Source organism: Acomys minous (assembly GCF_964271855.1).
Source record: "Acomys minous genome assembly, chromosome: 11".
NCBI lineage: Eukaryota > Metazoa > Chordata > Mammalia > Rodentia > Muridae > Acomys > Acomys minous.
In genome coordinates, this window is record NC_140492.1 from 83,642,032 (window position 1) to 83,664,730 (window position 22,699).

At 43.5% G+C, this 22,699-nt stretch overlaps 1 protein-coding gene and 1 long non-coding RNA gene across 2 annotated transcripts in view; one reads left to right on the top strand and one right to left on the bottom strand.

Moving 5' to 3' along the window:
• The window catches only part of ADGRV1 (adhesion G protein-coupled receptor V1), a 517,649-nt gene extending 511,636 nt beyond the window's left edge, over positions 1-6,013 (bottom strand). The window contains exon 1 of the mRNA XM_084801946.1: positions 5,916-6,013. Within this exon, the coding sequence (XP_084658072.1) occupies positions 5,916-5,937 (22 nt within the window). The 5' untranslated portion in view covers positions 5,938-6,013. The remainder of the gene's footprint in view (positions 1-5,915) is intronic.
• Positions 1-22,699, top strand: part of LOC311609146 — a 1,107,741-nt gene that overhangs the window by 159,156 nt on the left and 925,886 nt on the right. The gene's annotated exons all lie outside the window — the stretch shown is intronic.

Here is a 22,699-nt window from a genome sequence, read left to right on the forward strand (position 1 = left end):
ACGCACGCACACACATTCTGAAAACTGCCAACAATTTTTCAAAGAGTAAGTAAGGCCAATCAACAACTGAGACAGACCACATCTGAGTGTATCACCATAAGAACTGAAAAGTGTATCTCCTCACATACACACACACCAGAAAACTGTACACAGATATTACAACAGCATAACAGTCACGGAGTAGAAACAACAAAACACCCACCAATTAACAAATGATAAATGAGAGCCATATCCATAAAACAGAGTATTATTTGACAATTAAGTAAAAAACAGCAGGGGCATCTGCACACAGAGCTTTATAAGCAAGCACAGATTGGCAATGCAGGAGGAAGGACAGCTATCTCGTGGAGTTTCCCAAAATTACACTGATGACCAGCAATGGTTTCGTAGAAAGCCAGTCACGTCTTCTTTCAGCTAGCCAATATCTGAAGAGCAAGTATATTGTGTTATTCCCAAATCATGTACATAAGTACAGACATGGGAAAGCGGTGCTGTGTGCAAAGACAAGCAGAACCAACTTGCTGTCCCCTGACTTGCATTAAAGGCTACTATCTTCCCAGTCAGTCACCCTCACAGAGGGACTACCATCCATGCAGGGTTTCCTACAGGGCGAGGGTAGGCATATAAGTAAAGCATGGTAATATTACTGAATTATCAAAATTCATGACGAAAGAAGTTAACAAAATCTTATTTTCAGTTAGCACAGAGACACAAACCTGAAATTTTCTCCAAATATTCCTCTGAGCATTCGTCCACCACCTGTTAGAACACTTAAGAGTCTTTCCCATTCTTAGTCATATCGCTTTACAGAAGACTACAGCTCTTGCATTAAGAGAGCAAAAAAAAAAATTTTCTTTTTTTTTGAGACAGAGTTTCTCTGTGTAGCCTTCCTGGACTCACTTTGTAGACCAGGCTGGCCTCGAACTCACAGCGATCCGCCTGCCTCTGCCTCCCGAGTGCTGGGATTAAAGGTGTGTGCCACCACGCCCGGCTACAAAAATGTTTTATAAAAATGCTTCTTCATTGCTAACTTTGAGTCACCTTGGCTCAATAATGGCAGTCTATATCCCCTTTATTTGTCATGTGTAGAAACAAATTAGTGCCGGGCATTGTGGTGCACGCCTTTAATCCCAGCACTTGGGAGGCAGAGGCAGATGGATCGCTGTGAGTTCAAGGCCAGCCTGGTCTACAAATCGAGTCCCAGACAGCCAAGGCTGCACAGAGAGACCCTGTCTCGAAAATAACAAAAAAGAGGAAGAAGAAGAAGAGGAGGAGAAGGAGGAGGAAGAGGAAGAAGAGGAAGGAAGAAGAAGAAGGAAAAAGAAGAAATAAACTAGTAACAATGACGCACACGTGACTTTTTGGAGTTATATTTTATATGCAGCTATTTTATAGCTTTCACCCTGTGTCGCAAGTAAAGGTGGCTCCTTATAATAATAACCATCCCCTCATTAGCTTGGTATTTAATTTTCCTTGCCCTATGGCACCCCACAGGTGAAGGCAAGGAAAACTCGCTGTTGATTAGTTTTTTAAGACCAGCCACAATAACTATGGCTGGTGAAAAGGCTACTTGGAGAGGATTATATAAGACCCAGCTCTCAACCGCCTCAGACAGACAGCAGCATCTTATAAACCCAAGTTCTTCATTGCGTGTAACCAAGTGGGCTAGTTGAAATGCTAATTACCTTTCAGGAAAACTAAAGACAGACAGGGGACCGAGTGCTTCAGAGAAGGAAATGTATTTTCACTCCACATCCATCCTCTTAGAATTATTTGAAATCTATTCACAAACGTGGTTCTTTCCATACCCTTTAAGATGTGGGAAATTGACTTAGCCTCTCTGAGCACCTCAGCTATGCTGATGGGCCAGGACATGAACAGACCATTGGCTCAAAGCCACGTTAAGCCTCTAATAAAGAAAACATGAAAGGAGTCTATGCTCAACTATGTGATAGAAACTGAGAAAGTTCACCTAGGGAAAAGTTTTGAGTAACAAATTCATGAAATTAATAAAACAGACTATCTTTCAAACGCCTTTTCAGTGTAATGACACTCGTGTGTGCATGCAAAGTGCTCACTGGCACTCTTTGAGAGAATCCAGTCTCCTTTTATAACCTAGTAATTCTGTATTATTTCCAAGCTTGTTTGTGGACAATTGCTCCAACAGCCAGTATTTCCCTGCTATAAGAAGGACTCACTCTAGGCTTTCAGAATCATTAATAGTGAGTGAGCAGTATCCTATCAGCACCCCGCCCGCCTTTTGGGGCACAGCCTGACTTATGCCTGACTGCACAAGAAAAGAGCCTGTGACCACCTGCCCAGCAGCTGGGGGAGGGACTTGGTCCAGTACATATCCAAGTGGATAGTGTGTCACAGTGGAATCAGAAAACACAGCCTTTGTTGCTACCAGGCTTCCAGGGCCCCAGCTCCACCCTCTTCTGCTACACGCCCCCCCCCCCCATCAGGCCTATAGACCAGGGATGCAGTGACTTCCTGTGTGGCCTGCTTGCCCAGCTCACTGGGAGCCCTCCCTTGTGAACAAAGATTGTGCCTGTGCATGCAGACGGAGAAACCAATTTCTTGTATTGCTTCATTGCGTGTGGTTAGTTCCCAAATTCACAGCGATCCACCTGCCTCTGCCTTCTCCCTGAGTATTGGGATTAAAGGCATGTGCCACCACATCTGGTTTTATTTCTTTTTTTTGGGGGGGGGGGTTCGAGACAGGGTTTCTCTGTGTAGCCCTGGCCATCCTAGACTCACTTTGTAGACTAGGCTGGCCTCGAATTCACAGCGATCCGCCTGCCTCTGCCTCCCAAGTGCTGGGATTAAAGGCGCGCGCCACCACGCCCGGCTTATCTTTATTTCTTAACAAATACTTTCACTGACATATCTAAGCTGCCTGGGAATGACAGAACACTGAGACTAAACAGAACCTTAAACCATCAATGGTTTCAAGAAACCACTGAGCTCTCAAACTGACTCAACAAGAGCTAAGAGAAGAAAAACATCTCTCTGGGCGGGTTGGTCCACAGAGTTTGGACGAGGTGGGATACTGTGACTTTTATTCATTACACTGTTTGAACCTCCCACGTGATTTTACATTGTCTTGACTATTTTATCGCCTAACAACATTGTGCATGGAGCTCAGTACCGCCACAGCATCTGTGAATCACTGAGCCACCCCTGCCCCTCCAGAAAGTAAAAACGTGCCACCATAAACATCTCATAGTGCAACATAAACATGATTAGCTGTTGCAGACAAACAGAGAGCCGAGCAGTGACCCACGTGGTTAACAGCCTTGCTCTAGATCCTATACAAAGGCACAACAGGTGTTGTCCTTGAAGAGTTTGCTTCCAACTTGGCACAACCTTGACATCAATATAACAAGGGCATACACGGAGTAGCATCTGTGAGTGACAATCAATTAATGAGCAAGTTTACCTGTTAACAGTTAACAGGTAGGTAGCTCAGTTAACAGACAAAGGATTGCTCAACCGACCAAAATGAAAACAGGACGGGCGACCTTAAGACGGTTCTCAACTTTTTCTCAGTTCACATACAAATGAAAAGAAGTCAGTCCAGTTTGGCCCAAGGCTTCTCTTGGTGCTTCCACTGTCTTCCACAGAGATGAGGCAAAGAAAAGAAAGTATTTTAGGTGGGGAAATTCTCCCAGAGTGTACATCTTTCTCCCTCGGTTTCTTTATATGGAAATCAAAATTATAATTTGTTGTTAGCTATAAAGCTAATCTGTGTAGAGGGATTAAGAGACCCCCCCCACCCCCGGGCACACAGCGTATACACTGGGTAAAAGCAGCACACCACTGTCACTCATCATGAGGATGTACACAAAGCCTTTGGTCACAGCTAACCGCTGTGAATCCCCGTCTCCCACGGCCCAGCGTCCCTCATTGTCTTGGGCATGGGCACCTCCAAGGGGAAAAAACAGCTGGCATTCTTTGACGTAACATGACCTCCTGCTCTTTCACACCATTTCTAACCATTGTTTTCATTTCTATAGGAGCATGTGTAAAAACAAAAAAACAAAAAAACAAAAAAAAAAGAGCATGTGTGCCTCAAATAATACCTCATATTATTATTCTATGACATAAAGTACAACAGGAATGCAACAGCATGAAAGTGAATTACTTTCTTAAATATTGAGATTTTTAACTAGCACATTATTCCTCCGTCTGATGGCATCGAGACTTGATGCTGTCACACAGTTAGCCTCCGTCCCGTGGTTGGACAGTACAGCCCCATCTCTTCAGTCTAGAGGCAGAACAGGCTTTTGTTCCTTATATTCAGCATGATGTACGTGTAGAGAGCACTCAAGAAAGAACAACGGTCAGGCTTTAATGACTGGGGATTTGAAGCAGAAATCTAGAAAGTTCCCAGCCTCAGTGTCACCGTCTTGAAATTGGGATAACACTCTTCAGTTTATGATGGTAACGTGTCCAACAAGACCTTTACAAAGGACTTCACCGAGCTCACTACTTCATCTCTTTCAATAAAGAATAACCTATATGTATTCGTCATCAAAATAAGATTGTCCAATCATATTTTGCTTGGGTCCATGCATATATATTATCTCAATATGCAGCCTATATATATATATATATATATATATATATATATATATATATATATCATATGCACTTTTAAAGTCTACAGCTTTTGTAAAATGTTGGTTTAATCAAGTTATATACAAGTTAATGCTGCACCTTAAAGTTATTTCCCCAATGGAAAAAAATCCAAAATCATTCAAGAAATGTAAAATATAAGTTTTTTTTTTTAAGATACAATCTTGAGTGATGTAATTTTTAGCTGGACTAAATCTTGGGAATCACTTAATCCAACAGCTTTAAGTAAAAAAACCAAGATCCAGAAAACACATCCAACATGACTTAAATCGTCGCAGCACCAGGATGTAAGATTTAGTCGTGTGAGTTTATTTTAACACTCCGGGATGTATTTGTGACTGTGTAAGAGTTTACTACTTAGCCTAGGAAATCACCTAGAACTAAACTCTGGTAGCCGCGTCCGGATTAAACATCTACTTTCTTCTTCACTGTCTTTTTCTCTTTGTTTCTTTGGTGTAGTTCTTTGGACAAATGACACACAAAGGCGGTGGGGAGTGGGCGGTGGGGAGTGGGCAGTGGGGAGCAGGCGGTGGTCGTGACTCTCAAATTTTTCAAGCAGTGTTGAGTCGTCAAGGTACATTTTGAGCTCTTCCAATCAGTAATTAAAATTTTAATACCAGTTTCTAAGAATGTACGGCTTACTTATAAACACATTGTGTACGCTTTTAAAGTCTATAGATTTTGTAAAATGTTGGTTTGTACAAGTTAATGTTGCACCTTAACGTTATTTCCGCAATGAAAAAAATCCAAAATAGGTCAGGACATTTAAAATATAAAAGAACATATGCAACTTCTACAGTATAGGCTAATTTCAAACTCCTTGACAACTGTGTGTTGTACTGAAATTCCCTGACGCAGTGGGTATCTGGAACGTTAACAACACTCCTTGAATTTACCTCTGACTTCCCATTAACAAGTTTTATCTATCGCCCGCCTGCAGTCCTTGATTAATTATTTTTCCAGGCCAACTTCAAAACTAGAGTTTGGGCTTCGGTTGGGCAGAAAAATAAAAATAAAAACTTTTCACTCCGCTCATCCCAGTCTCCCCTTGTCTGAGCTGGCAGCCTTGGGAGCAACTATGCAAAGCCGCAGCGCTGAGCAGGCGCAGGCACTGGGCAGCGGGCCACGAGCACGTCTGAGCCTGCAGGGCCCGCCAGCCCTCGCGCCCACCTCCAGCAACAGGTGCAGCAGCGGCCGCCCTGGAACCGGCTGAAGGATGCTCCCCGACCCACCGGGTTCCTGCACGCAGCACCGACCTCAAAGTCACATCCTACCTGGCTCTGGGGTCACTGACATCCGCGCGCCCTCCGGTCCCCGTCAGTGCCAGGCCACCCTTTTACACCCCAGCGCTGCCCCTCTCTGCAATCTCCGGGTCCTCCGCCGCCGCTAATCCTTTCCCGCACGGTCCCTACTAGCTAAGAGTTCATCCTCCCTCCCTCCCTCCCCCCTTCGCGTTCCTCTGCTCCAATAGAACTCTGGCCCGGGGGCTGGGCTCACCTGCTCGGCGGAGCGGGGGTGGCCGTCCAGGCAGCGCGCCCTCCTCTGCGCAGCGGGCGGCCAGGTCCGCACTCCGGCACCGCGAACTCCCCGCCTTGGCCACGCGAATGGACTCTTCCAGCGGTCAGGCGCCTAAACTGACCTGCAGGAACGCAGGAGCGCCAGACCCGGGTACCACACTCTCTTGGCGGGTTCTCTTAGGCGCTGGACTTTGGCAGCTGCTCCTAGGGCATCAGGACCCGTCCCTAAGCACCCCCACTAAGCTGCTCCACTCTTCTCTCCAGGGAGAATCGTCTTTTGCCCTTCCTACAAGAGCGGTTTTTTGTTTGTTTGTTTGTTTGTTTGTTTTAACTATCGATTGAAGCCCTTCCTCAAGTGTTCGCTCTGAGCATTCACTGATGAATTATTCGAAATGGAGGCTGTATTTCTACCTACACTTACAAGGGAAGGGCTGAGGTAACCATGTGCGTCATCTCATACAAACTATATTAATACCTACTTCACATTGCTTCAAGGATTAAGTGAATCACGTGGTATCTGACCTACACGGTTTAAAAGAGGCGCGGGGGCGGGGGAGGGGGTCGATATTTTCCACCCAGACTTAAACATCAAGGTCCCAGTGTACGGTCGACCATGGAGGTTATTAGAACAAATGCAGCGTCGTTCATAGAATGTTTCAAATGAGGAAGAAAACTAAGACCCGTGGTCCGACCCTCTGCCTCTACTTTTTAATGAGGAAAACAAGGTTAAATTAAAAACAGGTTGAATGGCTGCAGGAAACAGAGGGAGAGGCAGATGGAGGATCCTAGGTGCCTTTCCAAACTAATCAGACTAGAATACGCTTTAAGTAACAAACTACACTTAATTATTATAAACTGTTGCAGAATGCCTCGCCTCAAAATTGCAAGACTTACCAAACAGCTGGCTGTAAATGGTACCGTTAGGTAAAACAGTTCTTGTACACAAACCGCATGCCCCAAAGCAACCTGAAATAGCCAAACAATTGAAAGAGCTTCCAGAGATGCGGCAACTGCCTTAGGCATGCAAAGGCTGGGGCAGTATCTAGAAGTAGACACAGACGGGCATGCTCACTCAATTACGCAGCATAGCAACAGGGTTTAAGACAACATAGGGTCCAATAATGAACCAGCTATCCAGATAGTCATAACGCAAAACAAATAATGAGGAAAAAATAGAACAAATTTTGGCTCGCTTTGTTTTGCTTGACTATTTAAAATGTCCCAAATTCAGTCCCTGTAGGTCTTAGTCCTTGTCTCACCAAGTCTTAGCATCAAACACATTTTTTTTTACAGCCAAACACAACATGCATGTTTGCTCCGTGTGTGACATTTTCCTAGGCATTGAAATGAGAAGCATTCCCCTACTCCCTTTACTTCAGGAAAGTGAGTGACTCAGTAGCAGTGATCACTGAGTGTTTAGGACCCAGACGACTTGGAAGTCACTGTGGGAAAAATCAACAATCGCAGACACGGTGCTGAATTTATTAAGCTTGAATTCTTTCTGGGGTGAAAGTTCAGTCAATTCGAAATCAGAATGTGAGGACCAAAACTTACCAGGCCAGAAAGTTATAGAGATGCGATGTTGGTCAGTTTTTCACCACTATACCAAAATACCTGAGTCACACAACTGATAAAGAGAAAATGTTTGTTTTGGCTCTTTCTTTCTTTTCTTTTCTTTTTTTGAGGTTCCAACCTAGGATCTCTTGGACAATGGTTTTGCATCTGAGTTGAGGCAACACACAGGACAAAAGAAAAAGAAAAATCTGTATTTGGGCTGGAGAGATGGCTCAGAGGTTAAGAGCACTGGCTACGGGGCTGGAGAGATGGCTCAGCAGTTAAGAACACTGACTACTCTTCCAGAAGTCCTGAGTTCAATTCCCAGCAACCACATGGTGGCTCACAACTACCTATAATATAATCTGGTGCATTCTGTATACATAATAAATAAATCTTAAAAAAAAAAAAAAAGTACTGGCTACTCTTTGAAAAGTCCTGAGTTCAATTCCCAGAAACCACATGGTGGCTCACAACCATCTACAATGAGATCTGGTGCCGCCTTCTGTTATGCAGGTGTACATACAGGCAGAACACTTTATACAGAATAAATAAATAAATAAATTTTTAAGTCTACATACAGCAGACCCAAAGAACAAAAGAGAAGGAAAGGTCAATTGTCTTACCCATAAGGGTACATTTCCAGTGGTCTGAGGAATCCCTGTAGTCCCTGTCAAAATTTCTCCTACCTCCTGAACATGCCACCCTGGGGACCAAGCCACAGCGCCACAGCACCTCAGGCCACACTCCTGACACAGAGCCCGTTGCCCTACAGGCTTCTGTGCCTGTTTCCTCCTGCCCCATCACCTCTTTGCTCAGAGCCTTTGCTCAAGGCTCCCTCTCTGCTTGGCACGCTGTCTCCGGAGGTCTTTGTGCGGACAGCTTCCACCATCTAAAATTGTTTCTAAGCCTTAACCATTATTTTTACAACTTACAGAGTCTTTGTTCTTCAAGTCATGCATGGATAAGGAGGGAGGGAGGGAAGGAAGGAAAGAAGGAAAGAAGGAAGGAAAAGAAACAGGACAAGGACCGATTTGGAGTGAGCCACTGAGAGAGGAGAAGGTTGGAATAAATTGGAAGATTCTGAAGACAAAACCTGAAGCCTTCATTCTGCTGAAGCATGGCGCTGCGGGAAACACGTCTTTTCTCCCTTGCTGGTTTTTATCAAATCTATTTATTAATTTATTTATTTGTTTGTTTGTTTGTTTATTTTGGGTTTTTTTTCAAGACAGGGTTTCTCTGTGTAGCCTTGTCTGTCCTAGACTCGCTTTGTAGACGAGGCTGGCCTCGAACTCAAACTCATAGCAATTCGCCTGCCTCTGCCTCCCGAGTGCTGGCATTAAAGGTGTGCGCCACCACGCCAGGCTGTACTAACACTGACCTTTTTTTAAAAAAAAAAACATTTATTATTATGTATACAATGCTCTGCCTGCATGTGCACCTGCAGGCCAGAAGAGGGCATCAGATCACATCATAGATGGCTGTGAGCCACCATGTGGTTGCTGGGAATTGAACTCAGGACCTCTGGAAGAGCAGTCAGTGCTCTTAACCACTGAGCCATCTCTCCAGCCCCATAACACTGATCTTTAAAGCAATTAGTTTTCTCAAATCCATTTTAAAAAAATATTAGTGATACAGCTTTCTTTCCTTCCCACTGCAACTTAGTTAATCTTTGCATAGTAAGTGACCACTTTCATTCTTCTTAGTCAATCTTTGTAGCACCCCCCTCCAAAAAAGGATAATGCTTGTGGGGGGGGCAGTTCACAAGTATAAATAAACCCTCTCGAAGAACTTTTGGCACAGCAAGAGAAACAAATTTAGGCAGGTTTTTTTTTCTTTTTCTTTTTAAACCTTCTTTTATCCCACCCCCCACCCCGACCCCACCCCACCCCTGCCAAAGCAGGATTAGGTTATTGGTTCGAGCATGTCCAACTGTGCTAAGGGCTTCTCAGGCACGAAAAGGACTACCACAAGCCACTGGTGGCTGAGCGTCTTCTGTCCTTCCTAGTAGGCTTAGAACTTTCCTCCCATCTGCAACCTTAAAAGCCAGACCCGCCACTTATCCTTTTGCGTGTGGTATAGTGAAGGTCTCAGTAAGTTTTACTGTTGACTGTGTTGGAGCTCTGAAATAAAAAGGCAACAGAGCTTAGATCAAATCTCCCCTACCAGCCAGGACACAGGAATATATATATATCAAATAATTGTTATGTTTGAAGGAGAGAAACATGTTCTTTAGGATCCCAAGTGTGGGATCAAACGGTCTAGTAAGAGAGCAGGTGATGTTAATTCAATAGAAGAGCAACCACCTCATGCAGGAGCTTAATTGCTACCAGATGAAAAAGATCCCGTGAACAGACTCTGGGAGGAGCTATATCAATGAGCCCAGAACTGGCGGCTGTGGGGATTGGAGACTTGAGATAGATTTCCCTATTCATTGCTGCTCTTCAAGACCCTCCTAGAGAAAACCGCTCGAGGGAAGGCTCCAGAGCTCCGGCTCCTGCTGAGGTTCATCATTCCTTGGGACTGATATCCTTAAGGTTTTGCTGTTGTGTCAATTTATCTTCATTTCCTACTGTTTTGGTTAATCAGGTTATAATTGACGTAGGCTCGGTCAATAAGTTGTTAATAAAATATTTTGGTTAAGAAAATTGTGACTACATATGTCAGGTACATGACTGAGGAAAAGTTGATCAAAAGGCCGTAATTTCAGACAAAGAATCAGAATCTGTGAGATAAATGAAACCAGGAACTACTACAGAGGGTCACAAAACCCAGGTGACATACATCTGAGAAGAGTTGAAGTCCGAGAATCTGCTGCAGGGACAAACAAAAAACAAACAAACAAAAATATAAGATATATTCTTGAGCCTTCAGGCAATAAAACGCCTCAGAAAGTGTTGTTATACACATAGCCATGACATAGAACCCCAAGTCAGATACTGCTTCGAGAAAGTTTTTAGTTAGTCATCTCCATGCTGTGAGTGCTGACAAGCGGAGCACCTCTGAGGGGCAGGACCTGCCTGTCTCCTTCCTGTGCTACAACAATCTAACAACAATCCTGTTCGCTGTGGTGCACTTTTTAGTGAATATTCCTTTATTCAGAAGCATTGCTGGATGCTAGCATGGGCAAATTACAGTCTCTGGCTTCATATAGTCCGCACCGCATAGAAGAGGCACATACGCAAATGACAGGAAGGCCTGAGCTGCTGGAGAAATACAAGCTAAGATGGCTGTGAGTTACAGAGGAGATTTCATGGTAGGCTTGGCTCAAACGGCACTTTCGCATCTGCCTTGTTTTGATGCCCTGGACACTAAGTATCCTTTAGCTCAGTGGTTCTCAGCCTTCCTAAGGCTGCTGCCCTTTGGTACAGTCCCTCATGTTGTGGTAACCCCGAAACATAGAAATGTTTCACTGTTAGTTCGTAACTGGTTTGAATCACACTGTGTCTGTGTTTTCCAATGGTCTTAGATGCCCCTTCTGAAAGGGTCATGGGACCACCCCAAAATGGGTCATGTCCCACACATTGAGAACCACCTGCTTTAGACACACCAACAGGCAGCCCTTTTTGTAACTACCACTTTTTACAAGACAGAGGCCAACACTGCTGTAATTGAACCATAGAAAACAAGTCAAAACAGCATTGGAAAGCTCTTCTGTGAGGTCCCCATGTGATTTCTGTGACAACTATTCAGAGCCATTATAATAGGAACATGCCTAAAGATAGATAAAAGCAGATGGCTCTGACTGATGCCGCCAGAGAAGGCTGAGTGATGATGGTGTGGTGATCATCGCGCTGTGCCGAGCAAAAGTTAACTTTGGTTATCAACATCCTTTTTGACACTGAAGCCCTAAAGTAATCAACAGACATTTAGATGTGCTAATGATGTCTGATGCTTTGGTGGTGTAAACAGGAATAAAACTACGTCTCCAGCTCTGAAGACGCTTTCTTATCCTACAAGGTCTCCGGGTGTCTCGTGTTTCTGTAATCTAGCTCTGATCTTAATGCCTAAAACCTACACCTTGCTTTTTTTTTTTTTAACTTGTGTTTTGCTTTGGTTGGTTGGTTGGTTGGTTTGCTTGTTTGTTTGTTCTTTTAATTTTTCACCTTACATCCCGATTGTGGCCCTCTTTCCACCCACACCCACACCCAGTCCGCAGAAAGGGCAGCCCTCCTCCCCTAACATCTGACCTCAGCCTATCAAGTCTCATCCGGACTGCCTCTGTCCTCTTCCTCTGTGTCCTGGCAATGCCGCCCCACCAGGAGGAAGTGATCAAAGACTGGGCACCACAGTCCGTCTCAGAAAGTAGCCCTGACTCCTCATATTATGGGACCCACAAGGAGACTGTGCTGCCTATATACTACATCTGAGAAGAGGGTCTAAGGTCCTCACCATGCATGGTCCTTGGTTGCTGTCTCTGCAGCACCCCACCCCACCCCCACCAGGATTTGTTGGCTCCATTGGTCTCCTTGTGGAGCTCCTGTCCCCTGCAGGTCCTTCAATCACCCAACTGTTCCATAAGACTCTCTTCACTTCAAGGCCGGACGTGGTGGTGCACACCTTTAATCCCAGCACTCGGGAGGCAGAGGCAGGCAGATCGCTGTGAGTTCGAGGCCAGCCTGGTCTACAAAGTGAGTCTAGGACAGCCAAGGCTACACAGAGAAACCCTGTCTCAAAAAACAAAACAAAAAAACAAAACAAAAAAAAAGACTCTCTGCATTTCACCCTGAAGTTTGCCCATGAGTCTCAGCATCTGCTTCCAGTCCCTGCTGGGTGGAGTCTTTCAGAGGACCCCTATCACAGGCTCCCGTCCTATGGACACGTTGCTTTGTGAAGAGTCACAAAGAGATAGCTAGACCGTACTCCTCGAAATAACCACAATAGGCTCTCAGGATCCAGACGTACTCCCATTCGGAAAGGAACAAATAGAATGGTTATGGTAAAGTTGGGATTAACCCACGCACACATGTACCACGCACCTCAAATTGTCCTCCCTGTTACAGGAGGAATACATCATAACCGCTATCTTTTTTTTTTTTTAAAGATTTATTTATTTATTATGTATACAGTGTTTTGCCTGCATGTACACCAGAAGAGGGCACCAGATCTCATTATAGATGGTTGTGAGCCACCATGTGGTTGCTGGGAATTGAACTCAGGACCTTGGGAAGAGCAGGTGGTGCTCTTAACCTCTGAGCCATCTCTCCAGCCCCTAACGGCTATCTTGAGATAGCTAATCTTGCATGTCAACTTCACTACATTTGGAGTCAACTAAAACCCAAGCTCCTGGACATACCAGAGGGATTTCCTTGATCGGATCATTTGGTGTGGGAAGACTCGCCAAGTCTGTATGAAAAGACTTGGAGGAAGGAGACTTTTGCTTTTTTGCCTGCTTGCCCTCACTCTTGCTGGCAGGTTCATCTATCCTGCTGCTGAGGCGCTCTTCTGCTTGTATTAGAACTAACTTCTTTGGGATTCCAAAGTGGAGGGAAGACCAGCAACACTCCAGGAAATGCTAGCTCCAGACTGGGACTTCTTCAACAGCCAGCTTTTGTAGACTAAACAGGCACCAGATTCTCAGTCTTTCTGTCACAGACAACCTGAACCAGAGCCTGGAACACACTAGAATAAAACCGTATATACATATGTGTGTAAAAAAAACATATGTATATGCCTGCACATGTATATGTATATATGTGTATGTGTGTGTGTGTTTGCATGTGTGTGTGTGTGTGTGTTCCTTCTGTCAGGCCTATCCTTTCAAGAACCCTGACTAATATAACTTGCCAGTATAAACGAATGGTTTAACATAGGGTGCATGCATGCATACAGGAAGAACTACAGACAAGAATCCCAACATATGCTCAAACCTCACTGAATTAAAACCATTCAAGTGGGGCTGGAGAGATGGCTCAGTGGTTAAGAGCACTGTCTGCTCTTCCAAAGGACCTGAGTTCAATTCCCAGCACCCGCATGGCAGCTCACAACTGTCTGTAACTCCAGTTCCAAGGCATCTGACACCTACATACCAATGCACATAAAATAAAACTAAATAAAAAAATTTTAAAAAAACATTCAAGCAAAGGATTTGTCTCAGCATTTCTAAAAATATTATTGTAGATTTCATTCCCCAAAGCACAAGGGGAAAGGCCTGGCAATACAGCCACACATGTGGTGAGTGTTCTCAGGACATTCCTAAGCACAGTAAGACAGTAAGAGACCCAAGCATTGTAGTAAACAGGCCAGTGTAAATTTGCTCATTAATTCACTTATTTCTTTCCCATTCCTATTACACAAAGCATCCTTTTAGAAATGCTATTTCTAAAGGTATTAAATTCTGTTGTAGATGTATCAATTGGAGCTGGACAGCAAGCACTGTCTGTTACAAGGGATAGTTCTTTCATGGTGGGTGAGAAGTACACTTCCTGTGGTTATAAGAATAAGCATTAAGAATGTGGATAAATCAACCACAAGCAACAGCCATGTGTACATGCGGTTCCATAGCAAATGCTCAGGAATCTACCTCCTACACCTATAGTAGTGATTAATTACAAATTTCTTTTTTATTTTACTACTTGAGGTGCATAAAATTGTATTATCCTACTCACCAAAGAAGAAGTCGAATGTAGTTTTAGGTCCTATAGAAAACATTTTAAATCTTTACTTTCCCAAGCTAAGCACATTTGTCTTCAAGAAGTCATCTGAGAAAACATTTTCAGAGAATGCTGTTGGAGACTTTTTTTTTAAAAAAAACCTCGTATTTATTTCTTAGCTAAGAAGCAGAGGTTTGACTAGTTTTCCTCACACATAAAAAGGAATTTCCTTATGAATCAGGCAGAAATGTACGTGGGATCTTTAGCCCCTCAAGAGCAGCTAGTTAAATTGTGCCTCCAGCCTGCCTCTGGTTTAGGCTTGCTGGGTGGCACTTCCTGCGGCTTGTCACTTTGCTGAGATGGCAGGGGTAGGAGACCATCAAGGCTCACCAGCCACACCGCATACCAGTGTTACCATGGCAGCATTTGTCTCCTGGGCACAGGCCCTCTGCAGACTTTCAGCCACTCATTCTCTTGAATCAATACTGAAGCTCTTGAGGTCTTGAGGTTTTGGGGAGAAGAGACTGACAGACTTTTTTTTTTTTTTTTTTTTTTTTTTTACTCCTAACATCAGGTTCTAGTTGGGGCATGGTTATGATTTCTATAAGGTTTCACTCTGTATAATTACCTTGAAATGAGTTTGCATTTACGTTCTTGGTAGTATAGTGAAAAGCAATTACAGTTTCCAAAGCCGTCTATGTGCTGCAGTAAACTAATCAAGTGTTGAATTTAAGTAGCTAATTTCCTTGACAAGAGCTGGTATAGGAATGTGGGGGTGGCGTAGTTATAACTTTTGATAAATAATCAAATCTCTTATCTTTGGTGTAGGAATCTTTAAATTCACACACATATATAATAAATCTACATATGTATATATCCCATCTCGAAACATAATAATTAGCAAGAACCATAGTAAATATTTCCATCAGGTATTGTCTGTAAACAATACGAACTCTATTCAACAAATATAATATTATAAAATGGACCTTCCAGTTTTAAAATGCTGTTTTCTTCAGGAGAAAAATTATAATCACGTGTGTTGATCCAATGGGTCATGAAATGAGTCTAATTTTTTGTTTTGTTTTGTTTTGTTTTTCGAGACAGGGTTTCTCTGTGTAGCCTTGACTGTCCTGGACTCACTTTGTAGTCCAGGCTGGCCTCGAACTCACAGCGATCCGCCTGCCTCTGCCTCCCGAGTGCTGGGATTAAAGGCATGCGCCACCATGCCTGGCTATGAGTCTAATTTTTAATCAGGCGCTTAGTGAGTACATTTCGGTATCAGTAGACTAAGTTCAGAGCTGAGCTCATCCCTACTGAGTGAGAGGAGCCCACGAGTTAAATGTAAATGCAACCCCGCCTGATGAGACAGACCCTCAAGGACTTTTAGTTCTGTGTATATATAGGGAGAGCCAGGCTGCGGTAAAGGAGGACAGGATTCTCTTCCGTCTTTGCATCTCCTTCCAGAAACGAGCCAGGCTCACATGCCAAGACCAAGCAATGTCAGCCCTATTGGATCTGCACAGGGAGAGCAATTAAACCGTCCTCAGCAGGCTGCACCAGATAACTCAATAATGTCATCAGCGCTGCATACGAAAAGCTCTCCCAGGACCCCTGCTCGCTACCAAGGATTTCTCCCATCTGAGGTAATGTTTATTTTACCAGTCACTGAAAGCAAACAAAGCCCCTGGAAACAAGGGTCCCACTGTCTATTCCCACGCGGGTGGGAAAACCAAGGAAGAAAGGTTTGACTGGCGGTATGCGGGCATCATGCAGAGCCTTGTAAAGTTTGTGTCTTGCATGGGGGGGTCGGGGGGAGTAGCGGGATACCTCTTCACGTAACACTGAGTTGAGTTTGGGGTGTCTCACCTCTCAGTGCATACTGAAACCCACGCGAGAGCGCTCTACAGAGCTTTGTCCTGTTGTCTGCAGGTGTCAGGAGTCCAATGGGATCAGGAAACACACGCTAGATTTGCCTTATTTTTTCGAAGAGAGAAGTTCGTTGAAAGTTCCAAGAAAGTAAAAGGATGATTAAGGTTGCAATGAAAGACTGCCTCACAGACAAGCACAGGCTGGGCCTGTTTACAGCAATCCCACTGGGACTACTAGTCCCAAACAAACCGGAGCCCCCCCCCCCGCCCTCCGCGCCCCCCCCTCCCCTGCGCTAGCTGTTTATTCTCCTTTCCCTTCCTGCTTGGACTTTTCTTCCAAAACCGGGAGAGTGAATTGTGAATATTTCCTACCAGAAGTGCTGAGCTAGCTAACTTCTGATAATTATAAAATCACTGGTGGCCACTAGTTCAAAAGAAAATCTTTCCCAAATAAAACCAATTACGAGCAGACTTTAACTGTGTCCCTTCATCCACTGCCAAATGCAGTATCAATGGGATGAAATGTGAACGCTGCAGCTTTGAGTGATTTGAAAGGCCCTGAAAGTATTCATCTTTTTGTGGTGGTTCTGCGACCATATAGAAAAAAGAGAAAAAAAAAAGAAAAGAAAAGGGGAATTATACAGCATCAAGTTAAATTCTGCAAGTGGAGAGCAGGAGAGGGCAATTATAACCAGTTACATGTGTGAATGTTTTATTTTTACGTATTTCAGTGAGCTCACAAGGCAGGCTACGCCCTCTACTGGCAGTGTGAAGTAGCCGAAAACGAGAAGAAAGAAAAACTTAAATATATTACAATTGAAAAGTATTACAGATTGTAAACCTACAAGGAGGACAGAGACTCAGCTATTCTTCCTCACCCTCCACTTCTTCCTCCATCTCTTACAGTCTTTCCACGCCCTCTTCTGCGACATCTCCTGGGCTTTGGAGGGAGATGTCTCGTCTCAGGGCTGAGCGATCATCAGTCACTTATCCTCTGCACCTGACCAGCTATGTGTCTCTGCGGCCTCCACTGCACATTTCAGAAAAGAAACTTCGCTTAGCAAATAGGAGATAAGGCTATACACTCAGAGCCCACCAGCCGTGATGCACTTCCTCCGGCACGCCCATGTGTCAATAACCTTCTGGGACTGTCCCCGCTGCTCAAGCTGGGACCAAGAAATAAAAGGCCTGAGCCTGTGGGAGAAATGGTTTTTAATTAATTTATTTCTATTCTGATTGTAGCCCCCTCCCTCCTCTCCTCCCGGTCCCACCCTCCCTCCATCCCTCTCCCCCCATCCATCCCCATCCCCAACCCACCCCAGCTCATCAAGTCACATCAGGACTGAACACGTCCTCTTCCCCTGTGGCCTGGCAAGGCAGCCCCTCCAAGGGGACATAATCTAAAAGCAGATAATAGAGTCCGTGTCAGAGACATCCCCCTCTCCCCTTATTAGAAGGCCCACATGAAGCCTATGCTGCCCATGGGCTATGTTTGTATAGGAGGCCTAGGTCTAGTTCACGAATGGTCCTCGGTTGGTGCTTCACTCTCCACAAGCCCCTCTGGGTCCCAGTGAGTTGGCTGTTTTGGTCTTCTTGTGGATCCCCCTGTCACCTCCAGATCCTTTTATTCTTTCTCTCACTTTTCCACAAGACATCCTATGCTTCCCCTAAGGTTTGGCTGTGAGCCTTAGCATCTGTTTTGATCCGCTGCTGGGTAGAGCCTCTCAGAGGACAGCTATGCTAGGCTCCTGTCTGCAAGCATAGCAGAGTATCATTAATAGTGTCAGGGGTTGGCTCTCTCCCATAGTGTGGCGAGCCACAGATAGCAGCGCCCCCTGCTGCTTCCCCGGCGCAATACGCCCCCTTTTGCGCATGCGCAGTGCGCCCCCTTTGGCTCTCTCCCATAGGGTGGGTCTTAGGTTGGGCCAATGTTGGACTTTCCCTCAATGTCTGTTCTATCTTTATCCCTGCACATCTTGTAGGCAGGGTATATGTTGGGTCAAAGTTTTTATGGGTGGGTTGGTGTTCCCTTCCCTTCACTAGAAGTCTTGTCTAGTTAGAGGGTGTCCTTTCAGTCTCCATGGCCCCTGCTGGTAGGACGCCTACCCTGTCTTAGGTCTCCAGATAGTCACAGAGATGCCCAGCCCACAGTTTCTCTTTCCTCTGCAGGTCCTCTGTCGTCCTGCTCCACCCCAGGTCTGATCTCTACCCTCATTTCTCTGTGAGCGCCCTCTCCTACCTTGTTCCCTCTTCACCTTCAACCGCTGTCTATTCTATTTTGTGGGAGACATATTTTTTGACTTTTTTTTTTTTTTTACTGAAACCACCACGCTCTGGTTCAACTTTGGTTGTTCAGTTCTTCCCTTCACACATGCCTTCCGTGATAGCCCATCGGCTTACTTAGTCATTAGTCACTAATACAACTGAGAGAAACTTTTCCTAATTATGCTTTATGCTGCAGCATTTATGTTCACAACTGAGTAATATTCCTAGAAAGCCTTCTGAACCTCACAATCTCCATAATTCCTTGATTAGATAGCACTGACTTGGCGCTTTACGACGCAGCTCAGTAGCTGTCAAGGTTCCCCCTTCTGTGGGAAGGATTGTAAGCTTTGTCACAAGTAAAAACAGTCTTGGCAGGCTTTGCCCTTGGACACACCACAGATACTCCCTGAGATTAACCTTGAGATGGGTGGAGCCATCCTGGGCCTGAAATTCAGGAAGCTGACCTGGGGACTCCACCTGGACTATTGTGTTTCTAATCGACCCTCAATGGGAGATGGAGACCTCTCCTGACATGTGAGAGACAGGCAGGTGGAGAGGACAGAGAGGAGCAGCAGGTTCAGACCGGGCTTGAGCGCACGTGGATCAGGAAGAGGATCGGCAAACAGGCTGGACCAGCGGGCAGGCCAGAGACACCTAGGGACCCGTCCCATGAAACAGATACTGGAAGGTTCACTCTTGTTTTCCTTTAACCTTTTTTCCCTTTTGTGTAAGCTTGCTGGGGTTGTATAATAAAGTTTAATTGTTAAGAAACAGAGCCAACACCCTTCAGAAGCCATCACTCCTAAAACCCAAAACCATGAGTAACATCTATCCGTCAACACATATAATCATAAAAGTTACAGTTTAGAGCATTTAAAGATACTTACTTATTAACTTCATTACCCAGTTCATGCACATAGTGATAATGTATTTTTTATAAAAATCCATTACTGAGACAAAAATAGCTATTGAAATCAGTGGCATTATTTGTCATTTTACAAATCTGCTAAATATCTGTTGTAGAAAATCCCTATATTTATTTATTTTATTGTAATAAAGTACTCACCTCCCAAAATTCACCATTTTAAAATGTGCAAACTTAGTGACATGGACTGCATTCACAATCTTGCCCTTGCTCTCTGGTTCAAAACATTGCCAGCATCCTAATGTGACAATCACTTTCTAATTCTCCTTCTCTCTAGCCCTTGACAACAGCTCACCTGCTTTCTCTCTCAAAAATTACCAGTGCTCAGAGGACATCATAGGAAAAACAGTAAAATGAATTTAGGAGCCTGAAGAAGGAGCGGAATGTTATGAAAAATGTCTTCTGTGAGTACTGTGGCAGTTACATTCCTGAACTCTCAGTAGTTGTGAATACACGCATGGGTCCTGCACAGGACGAGCCTTGTCAATGCTCCCGTACACAGGTCCTGCACAGGATGAGGCTTGTTGATGCTCCCTTACAAGGCTGGGAGTCAGGCAGAAGAAGCAGCTCCTGAAGCCTCACACCTCCCTAAGGATCTACAGGGAGCCAACTGATGGTTGCTAAGAGACAGACATTTCCTTCAGTGAGATGGGCATTGGTAAGAAGCCTATGCTTCTCCTGTAAACAACGCCTCACCCATGTTCCTGTAAGAAACCCTAATTAGACTCAAACACACATACACACACACACACACACACACACACACACACACCACTATAAAAGTACAAGGGTGACTGGTTGCAAAAAGGACAAGAAAGGGTAATAAAGAATGAATATCATCAAAATATATTATATACACATATGGGAACAGGATACTGAAATTCATTTTTATGTATAATTAATAGATGCTAATTAAAAAGAATCGTTGCTAAAGTGTTTGTTACTGATGGATTCAGGGATGGAAAAATCACTGCTTTAGGTTGTATACTCACCAATAACCCCAGGCCAAAGGTCTCACAGATGGCTCTGATAAAACTGAATGGGTCATAAGACAAAACCAAAAGTCATAATTCTTGTAAAGTGACTAATAGGGATTATGGGCGTGGGCCAGTTCATAAGGGTGGAAAGGAGATACAAAAGGGTGTGGGGAAGAGTAATCCGAATACATTCTATGTATGAAACTGTTAAATAACAAAATTGATCAATTAAAAATTAGCAAAAAAAATGGCATTGGGGTTTTAACAAAGATCATATTACATCTATACCTTTCAGAAGTATGCCTGTCCAATGATATTAAATATTTGTCAACCTAGCATGTCTTTCCCTTTCTTTAGAAATCATCTAATTTCCTTCAGCATTGTTTTGTAGTGTTTTACTCTGCAAGTCTTGAACTGACCATGTTCCTAAGCATTCCATTACTTTGATGCTGTTGAAAACAGAGTTGTTTTCCTTGTGTCTCTTACAAATCCCTCATTCTTAGTGTAAACAAATACACTGGCTTCTCTGTTAATCAGGCTGTATGTGCTTTGTTGATAAGTTAAGTTTGCTCTGCATTAGTCTGTCCTCTACTTTTGACTCAAACATGTAAATTGAATTTGACTTCACATGAATTTATAATTGGAATAGAGAAAGAGATGTAATAGGTTTTTCACATAATCTTGGATCTTCTTCTTTGATACCATGGCAAACTCAATAAATGGTAATTTTATACAGGCCATTTGTGATACAGCACGTGAAACCATAGCAGTAAGGTTGTTTTACTCCCTCATATCTGCCCTAGTTTCCTTTATATTGCTGTGACAAACCACCGTGACCAAAGTAACCTATAATTTGGCACCTAATTTGGCTTCTGGTTCCAGATGGTTAGGACCCTTGATGGCTAAACAAATGAATGACAACGGGGAGAGCTGAGGCCTCACATCTGGATCTGTAGGCAACAGGCAGATCAGGGAGAGCTGAGGCCTCACATCTGGATCTGTAGGCAACAGGCAGAGAGCGCACTGTGGATGGCAACCTTGGAAACCTCAGAGCGTAGTGACACACGTCCTCTAGCCAGGCCACACCTCCTAATCCTTCCCCAACAGTCCCACCGACAGGAGACCACAGACTCAAACATCGGTGCCTTTGGGTGCCACTCTTGTTCAAACCACAATAGGGAAAGACCTTGATCTTTCAATTGGACTGGATCTCTTGACTGTGTGTGATTTTTCAGTATCAATATATTATTAATTTTGGAATTATTGGCTCACTGGGTTGTACAAATTCCCCATATGTTAAAAACTTTCATTTTTATTTTTTTTTCAAATATCTCGTTACTATTATCATGTCAATCTCCTCAAAACCTTTTTTTTTTTTTTAGTTTTGAGAGCCTACCAACTTTATAAACTTAAATTTTTCTTGAGAATTTGAATTTTATTAATGCTAGCAAGTATTGTCTTATTTCCCTTGAAGTAATTGGCTTATTATGTAAATGTTCTTTTAAAAAATCTACCCTACAAACATAAATATTACCCCATCTTTCCTTTTTAAATTTTATTTAATTTTGAGAATGTAATTACATTTCTCCCTTCCTTTCCTTAGTTCCAAACACTCCTCCATGCTCTCCTTCAAATTCATTGTCACTTTTTTTTCACTTTATTACATGCAGTACAATATTTGTAATATTTACCTATTCAGTCCACATAATATTACTTGTATTCATGTTTTCATGGCCTATGGGCACTGGAAAAACAATTGGTGTGTTTCTTCACTTTTTCTTTGTCATACTTTCTTTTAAAAAAATAATGATTTCTAATGAACACAGGTTGTTTGGTTCTGGCTTGAACTGGAACTAGAGCTTTTCTTCTTGGTGACCATTGTATTTTGATGCAAAGCTGAAGGACTTTAAGGATATTTCCAGTTTCATCAGAAAGAATAAAATGCCATGTTCTCAAAGGCTGAGGTTTAATAGATATTTTGAAAAGATTTATTTATTTTTTAAATTTTATGTGTAAAAAAAAAATATATATATATATATACATGTGTGTGCAGGTGCCCTTGGAGGACAGAAAAAAGTATTGGATTCCCTGGAGTTTCAAAGGGGTTGTGAGGCTCACTTTTCAAGAGTGAGAGTGATCTTAACAGCGGAGCCACCTCTCCAGACCCTTAGTAGATATTTTTAGACTCTGTAATCAAGGAACATTCGAAGTGTACATCAATTTTTAAAAGTTTTTTTCATTTACATTTTTGTTTTTTGTTCTAAGGGCATTAGAGATTAAATCCAGGATGTCGAGCATGCCCAGCCAGCACTCTACCACTGAGATATGTCCAGAGAATCTTACTTATTTTTTATTGAGG